Raw genomic sequence first — 17,370 nt, 5'->3', positions numbered from 1 at the left:
TAATTAGAAGTGACTGATTGAAAGGGAATAAAGAATCTTGATAGAAATAGGTTAATTTTGAAAGAAGAATAAATGAATGAATTCAGGTTTGGACGTGTGAGTTTGAGATGCTTTTGGGAAAGAGTGGAAATTGCTTACTTTCTCTTCTAACTCATACCCATAACTTCTTTCATTCAGTCAAGTAATCAGCAAATGTTTGAGTGTTTGATATGTATAAGACTTTTTTCAGTTACTGCTTAACCCTCAAACTCAAAGTAAGAGCTATGTTAAAGCATCTAGAAGAGAAAAGGAAATTTAGGAAAGAAAATCTTTAATAAATAGATTTCCTATTGAATTTTTTACTCCCTGCCTAGAAAAAATTACTTTTGTACTTGTTACCTGATAATTTCAGGATACCAGTCAATAATTTGGTTTTTCTATGTTTCAGACTTTTGGAAAGGAAATCAAAGGAATATTAATGTGTTCAGAGATTCATTTGGGAAGGCAAAACTCAGCTGTATTCACTCCAGAATTAGATTTTTTCTCTTTTATTTTGTAAATAGATTTTTATATGGACCTGCACATTATTTTCCTTGACTTTTATTTGGTATCCTTCTGTGACTGCTCATAATTCAGAATGACAAAGCAATTTTCCTTTTTAGACAATTACTGTCTTCTATGTTGAATGATTTTAGTTTACTCTATTGCTTCCACAGTTGAGGCAATGTTACATATAAATAAAAATAAATGGTTTTTATATGGAGACAGATGCCCTGGGGGGAAGTTCTATATTTTCGTTGTGTGTGGTTTTTAACAAGATTTCAGAAATTTAGGAAGATTTATTTATGTTATTTTGTTGCAAATATATTGGACAAAAAGAACAGAGTTAGCCTTTGGCTTCTGTCAATTTAGAATTATTTGAAACTAATAACCTACAAATGATCAAAGTACTCCATTTCTCTATATCCTGTATGACATTTGTATTTAGGACCTCAGTCCTAAATTCAGTGCACATTAAGTAGCTAACCTGTATATATAATGTGCAGGTGATGAGATTAATTTAATGAAATGATTCTTATTCCTTATGTCATACTTCTCACTTTATCATAAAAGCATTAGTACTATTATCTCTGATTTTTTACATGCCTTTGTAAGATTTAACGCTAATGAGACTCTCAAGAAACCAATCCAAAAGGCATAATAGTGTGTGAAGTGAAATTCTGGGGGAGTTTATACCTCCCAAATCACTAATGAGCAGACAAGAGAGTTGATGCTGGCAGAGTTCATGTGGCTTTATTCAGTCGTGGCGGGGGCATAGAGTGAGGGACACTGTTTTGGGCCTTAGACAACTTCCTCAGAAGTGGGGGTGGTGGAGGGGCTACCTGAGCATAGCTAGCAAACTCACAAGGGATGGGGCACTAGGGCCAGTATTCTTACAAGGGTGAGGGGAGCTAAGGGTGAGGAAATACTTGTCTGGACATGGCCAGTATCCATCACAAGGGGTGGGAGTAGAGAGAGAGGACAGATAAGACAAGAGACAGTCTGAGGTCCCAGAAACAGTGGGCATTGATGCCTAGGTTATCTCTATCTCTACTTTCCTATCATTTGTATCTTATTTTACCCTCCTTCTATCCTCCTGTGAAGAGTTAAATTTTGGGGGGCAGGAGTTTGAACAAAAGTCAGGAGAGCAGTTTCTTAAACACAAAACAGTTTATTATTATGAAAGTATGGATAGGAAATAAGAAGGTAGAAAATGAGAGAGATCTTATGATAGCTTAAAGCCATACCTAAGATCTCAATCCTGACTAGAAAACCCTAAATCTATCTGCCTTCGAGGGCAGTGCCTTCTGCCGGAGCCATGCTCTGGCCTAACTTTTCTACTCTGTCTAATAATTTTCCCACTATTTATCTACCTATTTACCCAAGATAATGAATAATCTATAAGGCTGTTAAGGCCTAAAATCCATTTTTCTGACTCCTCACAGTTCCAGAGAGAGCAAGCTACACACTGCTCTCCCCAGGGGACCCAGAGGCAAAAGCTCTTTTCCAACTGCCAGCTGTAACTCACTAACCACACTTGGCCACACCCTTCGAACTGCACAGCAGGGGGGCTCTTACTCAGAGAAATCTTATTGCTCCTTTTCTTCTTTTATAGAAAAAGGGAGAAATTAAAACTCTCTTAACATATTCTCCTGAGATCCATTGGGGAGACCAGTTTCTCCAATGGATCTTTCAAATAAAACTATCCTATACTCTATATTATAAACAGGGATAAATAAGGAGAGAAAGGAAAAAAGCAAAACAATGCTTGCAACATGTAAATCTCAAATAATATACAATTTCAAATATTTACAGTTCTAGAATAACAAAATCCATACTATCTTCTACATAAATAAAACCTATTATTATTATTATACTCTACAGAAATAAAAACCTAAAGATATCAATCCAAATAAACCTTATAATTACTATTCACAAAAAATTAAATAAGAAAAATAAACAGGAACCTTATATATACATCATATATCTATAGTATAGTAGTTGTCTCTCGGTAACTGAGGATGACGATTGTCTTTGTGCGGTTTCATCTATGGTGTATAGATGAGTGTACACAAATACACTTGTGCGTGAAGGAGATTTAAGTGGAAAAGTCGATGCACAGAGACAGTCCCACTCTCTTGGCATTGGAAGCCTGGGTCCAGTGGCACGAAAAATTGTTACACCTGGAGACTTCCTCAGCTGCATTGGATGGCCGTGTTGTCTTTTGTGCTCCAACATGCCCTAAGCACTCCACAGTGCTTTGCTGCGTCGCCATCTCAGCCGTTGAACCTTCTTGTTGGTTTCTTCCACCTGTTCCGCCGAAGCAGTCTTCACGTCGACCCGATGGCTACCCACACAAGGTTTAGCCGGTCTGTCGAAGCCGTTGCCCGGGGTGTGGCCACTGCTGCATGCTAGCAGCTCCTGGGAGCCACAAGTGAGAGCTGGGTGTCAGGTGGGGGTCAGAGGCTGGAGAGCTGCCCTAGGAGGGCACGACAAGCCCTCTATACCAGAGATACTACCCCTCCCATATATCTACAAGAATCTTATATATGCATTATATACATCTATACACATTATATACATCTAATATCCCCCTGAGGTTGGTGTTAATCAACATAATAGTTTCTAATACTTTATAATTTACATGTCACTTAGTTATTATAATCCTATAAATATGTAGTTATTATATATTATTTTAAAATAGCAATCCAAAATTTTATAACATAACATAAATTACACACTTATTGAGAATTATTTATTCTATTTTGAACCTTTATGAGAAAAAATCAAACCTTTTTATTGCACAGCAACAAAGAAGTTCAGGAGTTCATTGAAATGCTTTTGAAAATGGAGTCTAGGTTTCTTTGTAGTCTTTCTTGATGTCAAAAGTTCATTGTCATTGTCTTTGTAGTCTTGTCCTTGATTGTAGTCACTCACTTTTGACAGCAGGTACTCTTTTCATGTGTGAACAATAAATCCACGATGTCCTCTCTCCTATCTTGATAGCTGCATTACTTCAAATGGACCTTCCCAGGTTGACTGAGTTCCTGCAGTGCATTGAAAGTTCTTTATATGTACTGTATCCCCAAGAGGTAGATCATGTAACAAAATGTCTATAGATCCAGCCTGTATAATTGCTTCTAATTCATGCGATTCCTTGATCTTTACTTGTAAATCTCTTATATAATTGGCAATTATTGTATCTCCAGCTAACATTGAACTATAAACAGAGCTAAATGTCTTTGCTTGCATGGGTGGATGACCAAATAACATTTTGAATGGTGAAATGTGCAAATCTAGTCTCCATTAATCTCTCTTTTAGTTGTTTCCTTTTCTTAGTAAGGATTAAACTAAATACTTGATACAGATACTACCCTTGAAACAATGCGGACAGCACAAATATTACCATAAGTGGTACTAACCAGAGACAATCCAAAACTGTGAGATTTAAAATCTCAGTGAAGGTCCCAGGTATTGGGAAGTGTTTGAGATAACTTGGCACCACCTCCATCACTGACTATTATCTCTGATTTTTACATGCCTTTGTAATATTTAGCTGTACCATGATATCAAGTCCATGGTTACACTCCTATCCTTTTCCTGATATTGGAAAGAACAGAAGATCAATAGATTAATCAAACTCTTACCAGGCTCGCCAGGCTGTGAAGTACGTTCCTCTATCCAAATCTGTTCTAGATGGTAAACCAAATCTTGGTATGATTTCTTTTAATGATACTTTCGCTACAAATTTTGCTATGTTCTTATTTGATGGGAATGCTTCTGGCCACCTTGTTAATTGGTCCACTGTTACCAAACAGAATTTATTTTGATCAGTTTTTGGCATTGATATGAAGTCTCTTTGTAATTGCTCAAATGGAGTGTAAACCAAAGGTCTTTTGCCAAATGCCTCTCCTCTAAACACATGTCGGTTGTAGGCTTGGCATGTCAGACACGCTGCGCAAACTTTTGAAGCAATATTTGTTATTCCAGGGCCTATCCTTGTTTTCTTTGCTGAATCTATTTTGCTTGTGTTCCGAAATGACCATTCTTGTGTATCAATTGGCAAATTTGATTGTAAAATGTTCTTGGTAGTATTGGTTTGCCCTGTGATGCTACCCACACTCTATTCATTTGCTTGGCTTTAAAATTCTGTTTCCATTTCTTGATTTCTTTCTCACTGTATGCCTGGGATAAATCTGTTTCATTTATGATTGCTAAGTTCAAAATTAACTCAGGACCTTCCATTGTTGCTAGTTTGGCTGCCATATCTGCACTATGATTCCCTCTTGAATCTTCTGACATTTCTAAGTGTGTGGGAATATTCCTTAGGTTTGCAGTTTTTTAGTTGAGTCAGGTTTTAGGCTTGTCCAAGGATTTATCAGATTGCAACAATTCAAGCTGAAAACACTCTATGAAACATTATTTGGGACCTGTAGTCAAGGTTTATAACTTGTAAGTTTTGAGATTTCTCAAAGGAATTAGATCACCTCTAAACTCCTTCCCATGGGAATAGAAGAAAAGGAGAGGCAGTCTCTTAGCTACATTTGAAAAAGAGCATATTTAAAGGCCTATATCAATATATGTGTATATAGCTACTTGGGAAGGGGGTTTCTTCTACTCTTCAAAATGAGAGATTGATATCTCCTAGTGGAGGGCACCTAACATCACTATTTTTCTATAGGAAGTTGCCAATCTATAATTACTAATACTAATCAGTGTATATTGGGGAATAATGTACAAATTTCATCCCACACAATAGAAACTTAGGAACATAGCCTAATGTTTTGATAATTCAAATTTTACAGGTTGTTTATTAGTGTTCTATAAAAAGAGTATATCACACACACAATTACATACATTTTAATGAATTCTCAAAACTTCAGAGTTAGCAATTTATTGTTGATCTCATTTTGTTCAGGGTTATTTATTTATATGTGTTATATGCTATTAAAGTACAGAAGTTGGGGGAGAATATCAAAATCAGAGCAATGGAGAAATCCCCTGTAAATTTGCCTTTTAAAAAAATAATAGATAGAAATAATTAATTAGCTATAATTGATAAATTTATTTTGTAGTTAATAGAGTAAGAGATCCATTTCTGAAATGTTTGGCTAAATAAAATAAAAATAACCCTGAATTCTTTAGAGAACATGTGAAATTTCCAGATTTAATTTTAAAAATACTTCTTTAATGGCAGTTTCATTTGAAAAATTAAAGGTTTCTCAATTTTTATATGAGTTCATGTACATTAAACTTTTGGTGGGGTTCAAAATGGCTATCAAAAGTTTAAATTCCAGGCTTCTTGGGGAAAAAAAAAAAGACCTCGTTACCATTTGCTGAATACAAAATAAGTACATTTACAGAAAGAGCCCATCTGTTTTTAGGATGGTTGTTATTTACATAATAAGACATCTACCACAAAATAGGGGATTCTGTTTTTGCTTATTTCCTTTTGATATTGTTATCATTTCTTTAGGTTTTTGGTTAAAAGAGGTACTTACTTGAATTAATCATCTGTAAGATTCTATAGATACAAGTTTAAAAGAAAATGACTTGTTTTGTTTTTAAACATCAAAGATTAAATGTCTCACTTCTTTTTATATCTTAGAGAAATTCTCATTTTGAAACTATATTTCATAGCTTTATTACTTCCTAGGCCAACACTAGGCCTTAATTTTGCTTCTTAACTGACCTCCCAGACTTTCCTAGCTATACCATTGTTTTGCTTCTGCCTTCTCTGAGGCAGATTTTATAGAGTTCAGTGATTCTTCAATTATCTTTTCTTTACATGCTTTTCAGGTCAGTTTTTGAAAATAAATATCCTTCATTTTCTTCTATTCTTTCAGTCTTGATTTTATTTAAATATTTGTTGCTGTTTTATGGAATCACTGATTTCTTTTTGACCAAGCCTGTTTTCAGCTAGTCTTTTACTTGAGTAAGGTTTGTCACTTTTTCTTCTCAGCTATTCTTATAATTCTTTCCCTTAGATCTCTTAGATCATTTAAAAAATCTCTTTCTTCATTTCTTTTTGCTATTAATGTAGTTCTTGTGGAAAAATTACCCTTTTGAGTTTGTAGTTGTTACAGAGAAGGATTTTTAGATCTATAATGTTTCTCCATTGAATTCCTACTTTGTGGTTTTAGGTTCCCCTTTGCATCTTTAAATTTTAGAGTTCTGATCTTTAGGCCCTTTTATGACATCTTAGGATAGAGTCTTGGGGACCTTGAAGCCAACTGGGCTTAGGCTGTCCTTTCTATGTGTTAATGTGTTGTTCCCTAAGGCTTTTTGTTTATCTGGATGAGAGTAGGGGTAGGGATGCTTCTGTTCTTCAAAACTGTAGATATAGAGCTTTTTAGGCCACATGTTATCTCTGACTCATTATGGATCATTTTGGGAGACCACTGGCTCATTGTTTGGACTGATTCTGATTTTGTTGGGCCAGTCCCATTTTCTACTGGCTTTGGGTGTCTTGTGCAATTATAGGTTAGAAGAAATCACTGTAGTTTATCATTGGATTTCATGTTTTGTTTTTTTTTCCTTGTGTGAATTTCAGGTTTTTGCTGGAGTTGGTATATGGGACCTGGATAATTTGTTTCTGTTTAGGCAGCTCCCTTTGCTGAAAGTCTTGTCCTCCACTGGGTCTTCCTTTTTTGTGTAAGCAAAATCCCACTATTAATTGGCAAGGGAGCTTTGACCTGTTCCATTTCCAACCTTTGCTGCTTCATTCCTCCTTTTGCAACCTAGTCAACCCATACTTTCCATGACTCACTGTATTGGTACTAAACTTTGTTTGAATACCCAATTAGGTTAGTCTCTTGCAGCTCAGAACTCTGAACCTCAAATGATCTACCAGCTTCATCCTCCCTTGTAGCAGGGGATTCAGACATGTGTCCTTAACCATGCCTGGCCACATGCCATATCTTACTTTCCTTTCCCAGTGCTCTTGTGTCTATCATGTCTTCCAGTCATCCACATCATCCATTCCTACTTGTGTTATTGAATAGAAGAACTGCATGAAGTCACGAAACTATGCTTATTGGTTCAAACCAGTCTCAACTGGGCCCTCATCATTCCAAAGTAATTCTACTTTTTCTCCCTAATCAAATCTCTGCCCACTCACTGTGGCAGTTGTTTCAAACTTTCATGTCTCTCATTTCTTCCAAAGTACCTGCTTTTCTTACCTGTCATATGAGTGTAATGCCCATTCTTACCTAAAAATATTGAGGCCATTCGCTGTAGAACTCTTATAAATTATAGAGAAGACTGGAAAATAGGAAATGCCTTTGGGAAATAAGTACCTAGCTTTTTGGTATATCCTGCTGCTCCTGGGGCTTTGTCCCTGTTGATGATCTTTTATTGCTTTATATCCATGATAAAATAATGAACAGAACAAGACAATGTAAGTGCTGGTAGTGTGGCAGAACTCTTAAGTGCTCTTAGTGTTTAGAAAGTCTGCTAACACACAGTACTCCCTTGTGTAACTTTGCAAACAGAAATCCCATAGACATTCAGCCAGCTTCCTATCATTATGAAGTAGAAAAGTGCACCTCTCATTTTCTAGGAATAGGAAATAGTCAGTAAACTAAAAACTTTGTGCTTTCCCAGTGATCTTTTAATTGCCAAATCCAATGACCTTTTCTAGACTCTCTGGACTTTGCCACCATGACTCAACTGCCTTGTCACCTTGGAATTTCTCTCAGTGCTTGGGGTCTTCTTGCCCTGGAACTTCTTTTGTTCATGTCAGCACACTTCTCCCATTGGTGAGTCCTTTGGGGTGTGGTGTGGTCCATTTTGGGGATTGGTAGAGATTGGCCATGCTTCATTTCCCTCTCTTCATTCAATGACTATCTATGCTTCACCACTATGACTTGGCTTCTTTCTCATTTTGGAAATTATCCATATAGACTACTTTTTCACATGGGTGAGTTCCATCTAAGGGCCGGCCTATATTTTGGGGATGAGCCCAGGCCAGCCCTGTTTCATTCTTTTCCCAACTTGTTTTCTGGGCTTTTCAAACATAGCCTGCCTGTGAGTAACTTTCTCACTCCTTCCCTCATTAAAATGTTTGTTCTTTGAGGGCAGATGATGTTCTTTTTGCTTATATTTTTATTCCTAGAGCTTAATGTAATACTGAGCCTAACGATTTCTTGTCTGTCTGCCTAAGTGCCTCAGTCTTATCTATCTTGATTTTTTACCTTTTTTTCAGCATTTAATGCTGTTGATCACCTCCTGCACATTTCTCTGGATTTTTGTGACTAATATCTCTAGTTTTTTTCCTTATCTCTGACCATTCCTTAGTCTCCTTTGAAGTTTTTTTATCCATGTTATACCCACTAACAAGTATCATGTAGGTACTGTAAGATTTAAATTAATGTCAATTAACTCCAAGTATTATATTTTATAACATTTATTAGTAATCACTTAAAGTAGAAGAAATAAAAGATCAAAAGTATAAAACCCAAGTAAAACCACGTGGGTAAAATTCTCCTGCCTGACTCTCACCCAACTCTACAACCGCCTTCCTAGGAGCAGAAAGAGAGAGGGAGGAGCTGTACTCACAACTTTATCTTCAAAGCATAAGCATGTAACATGAGAAGGAAAATGGGAAGCTGGAAAAGAGAGTTCTGGGGAGAAAATTCTAATTACATGTCCCCCTCGCCCCCCCCCCCCACCCCCCAAGAAGAAAAGCTCTTTCTTAGAACTCTAATTTCTCACTTGGTGATTTTATTAGCTCCCATAGGTTCAATTATTATAATTCACTGATCTGTAGATCTAGTCTTAATTTTTCCTCTGAGCACCAGTCTTATATCTCCCAAGTGTTTTTTAGACATCTCAAACTGTACATCCTGCAGGCATCTCAAACTCAGTCTGAGAACTAGTTATCTTTCCTTTCAAATTTTCTCTTCCTAAATTTCTAGTTAATTGTCAAGAGCACGATCATCTTTTACCTAGTCTCCTAATCAATGTCAGAATCATTAGAATGTAAACTAGTTGGGGGCAGCTGGGTAGCTCAGTGGATTGAGAGCCAGGCCCAGAGACAGGTGGCCCTAGGTTCAAATCTGACCTCAGACACTTCCCAGTTGTGTGACCCTGGACAAGTCATTTAACCCCCATTGCCTAGCCCTTACCACTCTTCTACCTTGGAACCAATACACAGTATTGACTCCAAGACAGAAGGTAAGGGTTTTTAAAAAAATGTAAGCTCCTTGTTAGGAACTGTAGCTTCATTATTTGTACTTCTAACTCCAGTGCTTCCCAGTGCCCCTCATATAGGTATTTAGTATATACTTAATGATCATTTATATGACTCTTCATTCATACTCACCATATATATCCAATCAATTTTTTTTCATTTCTCTCTTTGTAACATGTCTTGTATATCTGTCTTTTTTTTTTCCCCTACTCACATACTTACCCCTGTAGTATGGGTCTTCTTGCTTGAACTATTACAGTTGCATCCTAATTGGTTTCTCTACCTCAAAACTTTCCCCACTCTGATCTATTCTCCATATGACTTACCAAAGTGGTTTTCCTAAAGTGTATCACCATATCGTCCTTCTATTCAATAAGCTCCAGTGGCTCCCTATGCCCTCAGAATCAAATGTGAATTCCATTCTAGGGCATTTAAAGCTACATAATCTGACCAGTTTCTGTCTTACTAGTCTTACACTTTACATTCTTCCATGAACTCTTGTGATCTTGCTATATACTGACATGCTTGGTGTTCCCCACACACAGTGCTCCCTTCTCTTCTCTCTCTGTTCCTTCGCATAGGCTTTCCGGGATATATTCCCTTTTCACCTCTCACTCTTGGCTTCCTTGTCTTCCTTCAAGATGGCATTAATGCTTCATTCTCTAAGAGGGCTTTGTAGTGCTGCTAGAGCCATTTTATCCCCTCTACTAGATTATAAGCTCCTTGATGGCAGGACCTGTTTTTTTTTCCAGTCATAATAAGTATTGTGCTTAAGCACAGTTCCTGGCATGTAGCAAAAACTTAATGAATGCTAGTTGATTGCTTGGTTACAATTATTGTAGAATACCAAACCTATATTCCCATGAGTATAATAGAAATAATTATAGAATTGTAATGTATGAAATTAAACATTGTTAAATGTTATACATGTTTAATTTCTAAGACAGAGCATTATAGGTTCTACTTCATTAGCTTTATTTAGTGGAGCCAAATAAGACATTGTCTGTTTTTAATTTGGGGGTGAGGGAAGGAAGGAAGGAGGGAAGGAGGAAAGGAAGAAAGAGAAAGAAAAAAGAAAGAAAACATTCATCTATCTAATGATAATACAAACTAGTCTTACTGCCCAGCTACTGAAAATAATAGCAGAATCTAACAGTAATAGAAGCTACCCTTATGCTACCGCTAAAGAATGGCAATCAACCATATTTAATTCAGTTTAAGAAGTATTTATTATATGCTGTTTAAAGCACTCTGCTAAGCACTAAAATTACAAAAACAAAGTTTGTTTAATTTCATGTTACAATTTTTTCTCCCTCCCTCCCTCCCTCCTACCCTTCCTCCCTCCCTTCTACCCTTCCTCCCTCCCTTCCACCCTCCCTTCCACCCTCCCTTCCACCCTCCCTTCCACCCTCCCTTCCACCCTTCCACCCTTCCTCCCTTCCTCCCTCCCTCCCTTCCTCCCTCCCTCCCTCCCTCCCTCCCTCCCTCCCTCCCTCCCTCCCTCCCTTCCTTCCTCCCTTCCTTCCTTCCTTCCTTCCTTCCTTCCTTCCTTCCTTCCTTCCTTCCTTCCTTCCTTCCTTCCTTCCTTCCTTCCTTCCTTCCTTCCTTCCTTCCTTCCTTCCTTCCTTCCTTCCTTCCTTCCTTCCTTCCTTCCTTCCTCCCTCCCTCCCTCCCTCCCTCCCTCCCTCCCTCCCTTCCTTCCTTCCTTCCTTCCTTCCTTCCTTCCTTCCTTCCTTCCTTCCTTCCTTCCTTCCTTCCTTCCTTCCTTCCTTCCTTCCTTCCTTCCTAGAATCTGTATTCTGTAAGAATAATTTAGGGTCGTGACCTAAATCTAAATTTAATTTTTGGTCGCCAGGAGATATCCCAAATAAAATACCCAAGTCAGTTTGGAAATATATGGAGGTTTAATCAATATATAGGGAAGAAATCAAGGAGAAAAGAGAGGGAAAAGTATAGGATTTCTCCTGCCTGGCTTATGCAAGGGGGAATTCAAAGTCCTCTGCCCCTTGATCTCTGAAGAAGATTAGAGGCTTCTAAGAGGATAAAGTCTGGAAAGTAAAGGAGGAGAGGATCAGCCTAAAATCCAACTAGGCTACTCAGCTTTTTCCAGGGTAGTATCAAGGAAAACTCACCGCTGAATCGAACAATAGCTGCAGCCACGCCAAGATGCCAAGATGCTCAGCAAGTTGCCACCAGCCACCTCTCTGCCATCAAAGAGGCTTAGGCTTGACTTAGGACAGCTTAGGGGTCTGTCAGTTGTTTCTGATTTGTCATTTGCTAGTACGTCTGTCATAGGCCATCCTCCTAAATACTCAATCCTTAAGTATGGTTGTAGACATTCCTGATTTTGTTAGACTAAGTAGAGTGGAATAATCTAAAGTCACAGTTTCCTGATTTTTGTTAGTCTAAGTAGGGTGGAGTAATCTAAAGTTCACAATTGCTTTATGACAACTTTAAAATAGGTTCATCATAGCAGAATTGCCTTTTCAATATTTTCGCCAGTGCTCTGAATCTTTTTAGAGATTACAATTTTTTTAACATGCTCACTTGTCATCACTTTTAATATTGTGTGCTAGAATTTTCCTGAGAGGAAAACTATCTATTTTTTTCTTTTTCTTTGTTTTAAAATATTTGATTATTATGAACTAGAAAATCATTAAAATGACCATTATTTGCATTTATTTTTTACTTTTTTTTTTTTTGGAAAAATTTATTTAGTCAATTTAGAACATTATTCCTTGGTTATAAGCATATCTCTTTCCCTCTCTCCCCTCCTCCTACCCCTTTCCATAGCTGACAGACAATTACACTGGGTTTTACATGGGTTCTTGATCAGAACCTATTTCCATGTTCTTGATGTTTGCACTAGGGTGATCATTTAGAGTCTAAATCCCCAATCATATCCCCTTTGACCCATATAGTCAAGCAGTTGTTTTTCTTCTGTGTTTCTACTCCCACAGTTTTTCCTCTGGATGTGTATAGTGCTCTTTCTCATAGATCCCTCCAAGTTGTTTAGGATCACTGCATTGCCACTAATGGAGAAGTTCATTTTTATATTCTAAGGACGACAGAAAAAAAGGATCGTATATGCAACTATGATTCTAAATGTTGCATTTTAAAAATGTAGATATATATTTATAAAATTTCACATAGTAGTACCAACATTTCCCTGCTTGTCTGAATCCTTTTTTGAATTTTCTTCTGTCATCTTCTGTTTTTATGTTTCATTAGCACTTTTTCTTGTTGCTATCACTACCACTGTCTACCCATTAAAATCCTCTCTCCCCAAATTAAAGTTGTGTCTTATAATAAGCTAATATAGTTAAACAAAACAAATTTGTGTTGCATTAGTTAATTCTGACCCTGCATGTCCAATGTATATCCCATTCTGCATTTGATGTTCATTACTTTCTACCTGGGTGTTGGGTTATGTAATGATTAAAATTTATCTTGGAGACTGTATATTAAATAATATTAGTAAAAGAGAGAGAGAGAGAAAGAAAGAAAAAAAATCAACTGGTTGTCTTAACTTAAAAAAACCTCTTCCATGCTTCCCTGGATCTAGTATTCAGCTGAGGTTCAAGGGGAGCTTTGATTGCTCCAGAAAAGGAGGCGAGCTTGTGGTCCAGCTTGTGTTCAGGAAGAGTTCCTCAACAAAGAGCATGCTACTGCTCGACCCTCCTCTTTATAAGGCCACTGACATCACTCCTACTGGGGCTCTCTGCACAGTCTGGGTCACAAGTCTTGACTTCTAGACACATCACCTGCCACATGAGGACTTCTCCCAGCCCATTTCAGAAGTCAGGACTCCAGGTACCCATGAGGCCTTTTAGTCACATGGCTTTCCATTTGCTGTCCTGATTTAATGCATATGTGTGGGTTAGGGGTTACATTTTTATATTAATTTCACACAGCTATATACTTTACTATCTAATTCTTAAGTCTTTCACAATTCCTTTTCTTTACAATGTTGTGAATAATTCTCTTCATTCTTATCACTTTGTATGAATTGATGCAAGCCTTCCCAGGTTCTTTGAATCCATAACTTTTCATTTCTTGTAGTGCAGTTGTATTTCATTAAAATCTTGTGAAAGACACCTGGTATTGTGGAGAGAAAAGCCTGGAGGTCCTGACTCATGCTATTTTTTGTTCTAAGCAACTTTCTAAGGTTCTTAAGTTGCAGAGAAAGTATATATCTGCTTTGGAGGGTGGAATCTCCTCACTCAGAAATTCCTCTGTCAATGAAATCAGCTTCAGTCTCTTGTCACTTTCTATATTCACATGCTATAATTTGTTCACTTTTTCACCAATGATGGGACAGTAACTTTGTTTCCAGATTTTTGCTATAGCAAAAAGTAGTGATTTAAATATATTTTTTAGTTTTATTTTTCATTTTCATTTAAAACTTACCATCCTCCATAGAACTTCCAAAAATGATAGTTTTAGTGCTGGCTGAGTCTTAAGTGGCTATGTAGTTCAAACCCCTTATTTGGTAAATCAAGAAACTGAGACCCATAGATATGACTTGTAAAAAGTCACACAACAGCTACAAGACCTTTGTTCAAACTTTCATTTCTTAACTTATTCAGGACTCTTTCCATTGTACTGTAGAAACAGATGTTATGTACCTAAAGCATTTGAATTTTAAATTCTCTAAGTTGAGAATCATCTCCTTAACTATATTTTTCTGAAGGCATATATATTTGTACATATTACAGATTACAGTTAGAAAGTATGATATGGTTGGATATGGGTAAAATGGATATTGGTAAATGTGAGAAGATAGCTGAATTTTTTGGTAGACTTAACAAAAGTGAATTGATATTAAGAACTTGATATTTTTTGGAACTTGTTTATAGGCTTTGCAGAAACTATGTTATATAATGAAAATTTCTTTAAAATATTGTACCCAAAATAATTAAATATCTTTTATTTAAGATGAAGAAGATGAATTTATTAATAAGAAATCTCATAAGCCAAAAGAAAATGGATTATCTTCAAGTAGTCACACTGGAATATCAAATGTGAAGAGAGATAGTGGAAAAAAACCTCCAATTAAGAATAAGCCTTTATCACCTATCAAACTTACACCCACATCAGTGCTTGATTACTTTGGAACTGGAAGTGTTCAAAGATCAGGGAAGAAGCTAGTTGCAAGCAAAAGAAGAGAAGTAAGTATTGACTGCTTGATTAGGTCAGGAATCTTCAAGGAACTTACTCTGTGGTTGTTATTATTAATGAGAGAAACAAGAACATTAAGTGGGAAAATTTATTTTTTGTTAGTGGTGATTTTTTTTCTTTGATTATAGGTAAAAAAAGATTGAGAAATTTAAATTTGCATGCTATAAATTCTTAGGCATAAATAAAGACTTATTTAAATCTTTATGAGGAAAATAAGATTAAATTTACTAGCAAACTTTCCCAAATGATCTCTTTAGTAATAGAATCAATTCTTCGTTTATCCATTTTGAGAATAATCTCTGGTAAATTATCAGTTTCTGCCTGGTTTTCTTTCAGTGCTGCCGGGCTGCTTCTTCTTACCATCAGTTGATGTGTACTCAGATAATGCAAACTTGCATTATTATTAGCCTAAGCCAGATAAAATTGAAAAGTAAGTTTGCTGTCCAAAGGAATATAAATATATGCCTTTTAATGATTAGCTCATGCAAGCATGTGGAACACATTTTGTTTTTACTCAGTTCTTTTTTTTGCTTGGGGCTATGGCCATCTAGATCTCTTTTTTGAAACACACAAATACATAATCATTGTAATGACATTAAGTTGCCCATAATAACTTGCTCTAAAATGTTAGACTTGTCATTTTACTAGAATTTATAGCTTTGAGACTGATTTGAGTGACTTATCTTTAGGATACCTTTTTGTTAGATATCTTAGTATAGTTCACATTTACGTAGTGCTTTAATGTTACAAAGTGCTTTCCTAGAAGCCACCCTGTGAAGTAATACAGCTACTCTCATCTTTTTTTTTTGATGAGGATCCATAGGCTCAAGAGATGTAAAATTGTCTCACATCTCTGAGCTTAGGAGTGGTAGTCATATAGCTTATGTCCAGGTCCTTTAGGTCATAAGGACAAAAAATTAATAGGGACATATATATTTGTGCAATGAGCGTGATTTTTAGTTCTAATATTTTACATAATATTTCATCAGTCATTGTCTCCTTATTTCAACTGTCATAGAATGGCCATTTTATGGAATGTGGGTAATGATATAATAAAGATTTGATTATGTTAATGCTAATTCTGTTTAAAATATAGCCTTCACAAAATACAAATGATTCCAGATTAACTGATGAAGCTATTGCTGAGCAACTACAAATTGAAGAGAATTCAGAGGTATTGCCATTTTATTGAGTCATTAATATATTTTCATGAAGATGCATGAACTAGATATCTAAATAGTATGGTTATGATGAATTCTGCACTGAACAAAGTCATGATTAATAAATTGATGTCTCTAGCAGGGGTGGCACTCATGGTGTGTATCAGCCTCTGTCCTTGACTCTGTTTCATTAAATATTTTTATTAGTGAATTAGAGTAAGATACAGAGGAGAAAACTATCTATATCTGTATATCTATATCAAAAAGACTTGGACAGTTTAATGGACTGCAGACTTTAAAAAAGTCATCAGATGAGAAACAGGCAGCGTGATCTTACGCTAAATCAGCATTGGTGAACCTTTTAGAGATTGCATGCTCAAATTGCACCTTCATGCTACCTGCGAGCCCCCCACATTACCCCAGATCACAGAGGGAGGAAGTGCTCACATTGGGGCAGGCATGTGAACATTGTCCCCAGGTGTGGTGGAGAGAGGGAACAGAGAAACCTCCTCTGGCACGTCAGGGTACGTGTCTCTCACCTTCGCCAAGATGGGGCTAGATAAACATTTAGCAGGTATTTACTAAATGCTTACAGTATAAAAATCTCTCTGCTGCACTTTAGTATTACAAAGATTAACAGTTTCTTTCCTCAAGGAAACAAATGAGGTTGGGTAGTAAAACACAGATGTTAGGCCATTATTTGAATTAAAAAATTGTTAAAACAACTGTCCTCAGTGTTGATTAGTCATTCTTTTTCAGCTTCACATAGCATATTTTAGAGTGCTGCCCTTCTAAAAATGTTACAACATTTTTTTCTAACATGAATGCATAAATGACATACTTATTAAGTTTGAGGATGACATTAACTGAATTGAATACTTCGGGGAAAAAACCACAAGATCTGTAAGCCATTTGTATGATTTGACTGCCAAAAAAGCTAATTTTAATCCATGTTAATAAAAGTAGTCAAAGAAAAGTTGTTCCTGGTTCAGTTATCAACATGGCAAGAGGTCTCTAGTGGAGTGCCCTAAGTATCTGGGCTTCTTTTCTATTTAACATTTTTATCAATAATTTGGATAAAGGCATAGATAACCAATGACAAATATTACTGTACTTTATAGTTTGTAAAGGACTTTATACATACTTTTCATTTGATCCTCACAACAACCCTGGGAGGTGAATACTAATTATTATTTCTATTTTACACTTGAGAAAACTAAGACTCAGACAGGTTGTTACTTGCCCAGGATTGTATCACTAGTAAGAGTATTAGGCATAATTTGGACTGAAATCTCTATTTAAGTTCAGCTATTTATT

The 17,370-nt window shown here is 36.4% G+C and overlaps 1 protein-coding gene across 6 annotated transcripts in view; it reads left to right on the top strand.

Moving 5' to 3' along the window:
- RFC1 (replication factor C subunit 1) overlaps nt 1-17,370 on the top strand; it is a 168,344-nt gene that overhangs the window by 31,967 nt on the left and 119,007 nt on the right. For 5 of the 6 annotated variants that reach the window (XR_008912856.1, XM_007496556.3, XM_007496555.3 and 2 more), the window contains 2 exons: nt 14,651-14,883; nt 15,990-16,067. Coding sequence is in view for 5 of the 6 variants with exons in the window: in XM_007496556.3 (XP_007496618.1) it covers nt 14,651-14,883; nt 15,990-16,067 (311 nt within the window). In the remaining variant the exon portion in view is untranslated. Of the gene's footprint in view, nt 1-6,767; nt 6,829-14,650; nt 14,884-15,989; nt 16,068-17,370 lie in introns of those variants that run through there. The other variant, XM_056802539.1, reaches the window with a different exon arrangement.

The sequence above is a fragment of the Monodelphis domestica genome, chromosome 6 (assembly GCF_027887165.1).
Source record: "Monodelphis domestica isolate mMonDom1 chromosome 6, mMonDom1.pri, whole genome shotgun sequence".
Taxonomy (NCBI): Eukaryota; Metazoa; Chordata; class Mammalia; order Didelphimorphia; family Didelphidae; genus Monodelphis; species Monodelphis domestica.
Note: the sequence above shows the minus strand (reverse complement) of the source record. Positions and strands in the feature narration are given on the sequence as shown.